The sequence below is a fragment of the Terrapene carolina genome, unplaced genomic scaffold, assembly GCF_002925995.2.
Source record: "Terrapene carolina triunguis isolate 2854851 unplaced genomic scaffold, T_m_triunguis-2.0 Scaffold31674, whole genome shotgun sequence".
Classification (NCBI taxonomy): domain Eukaryota; kingdom Metazoa; phylum Chordata; order Testudines; family Emydidae; genus Terrapene; species Terrapene triunguis.
Genome location: NW_020696025.1, coordinates 195 through 2,195, shown reverse-complemented (window position 1 = coordinate 2,195; position 2,001 = coordinate 195). Strand labels below are relative to the sequence as shown.

General features: G+C 52.3%; 1 protein-coding gene across 1 annotated transcript; it reads right to left on the bottom strand.

The window, feature by feature from the left end:
- Positions 1-1,213: 1,213 nt before the first annotated feature.
- LOC113409265 (histone H4-like) lies at positions 1,214-1,525 on the bottom strand. Its single transcript, XM_026662982.1, has one exon. The coding sequence runs from the start codon at positions 1,523-1,525 to the stop codon at positions 1,214-1,216; it is 312 nt and encodes a 103-aa protein (XP_026518767.1).
- Between the last annotated feature and the right edge of the window lie 476 nt (positions 1,526-2,001).

Below are 2,001 nucleotides of genomic sequence, written 5' to 3'. Positions count from 1 at the left end.
GTCTTAAGGACACTTGTCACAGTTCAGAACTACTGCACCTATATTCTCCCTCCCTGTTGAGCAAGGGAACACACTTCTAGGCTTCATTCTCCCTGCCATCACCTCTTTTGGGCAGATACCCGCATCTTTCTTTCCTGACTGGGGTTTTTCCAGGCTGCACTGTTCCCTGCTTCACTGTTAGTGCCCCAGCAAGTCAGATTGCCTAAGCAGGCCTGTTTTGCTTTTCTTCTCTGAGGCTAACCAGTGTAATTGCCTACTGTTATAAAGGTACCACCCAGCTCTTTTTAAGCAGGCGAGTTTATTCTTAAGGTAAAACCATTACAGAGAAAACATTAAGAACAGTGATAGATCCTTCATGCATGCTAATAAGCTTACTGAAGACCACTCCAACAAAGGCTTTGGTAGGTGGCCAGTCCTTCAAACGTGTCCCTAAGGAGTGGGGCACCTCTTTGGACAGTGGGTCCTGTGTGTTTGCTGGATCAGAAAGAAGGGTCTGTGTCAGTTTAAATTCAAGATATTTATCCTAAAATCCTCTCTTTGTTGGGCTCTGGAGAATCCAGTTTGAACCACTCTATGTGAGTTTCTCTCGGTGGTGGTACCTCTGTAGAAGTGTTACAAATTGACTGGATCTGCCTAATCAGCCCTGACTGTTGTTAGTTCCTGGAGGGCTGTGGTCACCTACTGTAATCTGCCAGGGTATAGGCAGCTTACCTTGCAAGTGGAGCAGAACTTAGCTTGGTGGTTATGGTAGTAGTTTGGGTAATGGCAGGCGAAGATCCAGGGTTCAGGCTCCAGCCCAAAGGTGACATTGGAGTCACGGTTGAGGGGCCAAGCCAAAAGTCAGAACTGGAGTCAGAAGCGAAAGGGTAAACCAACGTCATGGTCAGAGCCAGGAGCCAGCAATCACATCTAAGCTAAAGGGTAAGCTGGAGTCAAAGTCAGCCAAGAGTCTGAGTCAGGAGTCAGAAACCAGAATTGAGCTAGAGCAGGGCTTGGAGCAAGGACTGAAGCAGTAGTGAGAACAGGATAAACACAGCTGCAGGCTTCGTACATATTGAGCAGCCACTGGGGTGGTGTTGCTGCAAGGCTCAGATAGCAGCCTGATGGCTCCTTTGGCCAATCAGGAAGTGTGGGGTAAGGGCTTATTGGGCCCACCTGAGCTTGCTGGGTTGCCTTGTGAATATTTTTTTTTTCCGCTCGGTCCCAGGGAGAATCAGCCCCCGAAACCGTACAGCGTGCGGCCTTGGCGTTTCAGGGCGTAGACCACATCCATGGCTGTTACCGTCTTGCGCTTGGCGTGCTCGGTGTAGGTCATGGCATCACGGATCACATTCTCCAGGAAAACCTTCAGCACCCCGCGAGTCTCTTCATAGATCAGCCCCGAGATACGCTTCACACCACTGCAACGAGCCAGACGGTGGATCGCAGGTTTCGTAATGCCCTGGATGTTATCCCGCAGGACCTTCCGGTGCCTCTTAGCACCTCCTTTTCCTAGGCCCTTTCCACCTTTCCCGCGTCCAGACATACTAACGCCAACAAAACAAAACACTATAAGGCTGAGAGCCACCTCTGCCAGGGCCGGCGCTTCCATTTAGGCGACCTAGGTGGTCACCTAGGGTGCCAGGATTTGGGGGGGTGGTATTTTGCCGCCATTGGCGGCAATTCGGCGGCGGGGGGTCCTTCCGCGTCTTCGGTGGCAATTCTGCGGCGGGTCCTTCACTCGCTCCGGGACCCGTCGCCGAAGTGCCCCGAAGACCGGGAGTGGGGAGGGCCCCCCCCCCCCCGCCGCAGAATTGCCGCCGCCGACCGGGAGCGCGGAAGGACCCCCGCCTAGGGCGCCAAAAACCCTGGCGCCGCTCCTGACCTCTGCCCAGATACCTTCTCCCATGAAATAACAAACAATCCCTGGCCCATAATGACACACAAACAATCTTAATATAGTAAGATCTCCCAAAGGTATTGTAGGCTATTGCCATATTTGTCACAATACTGACCATCTTT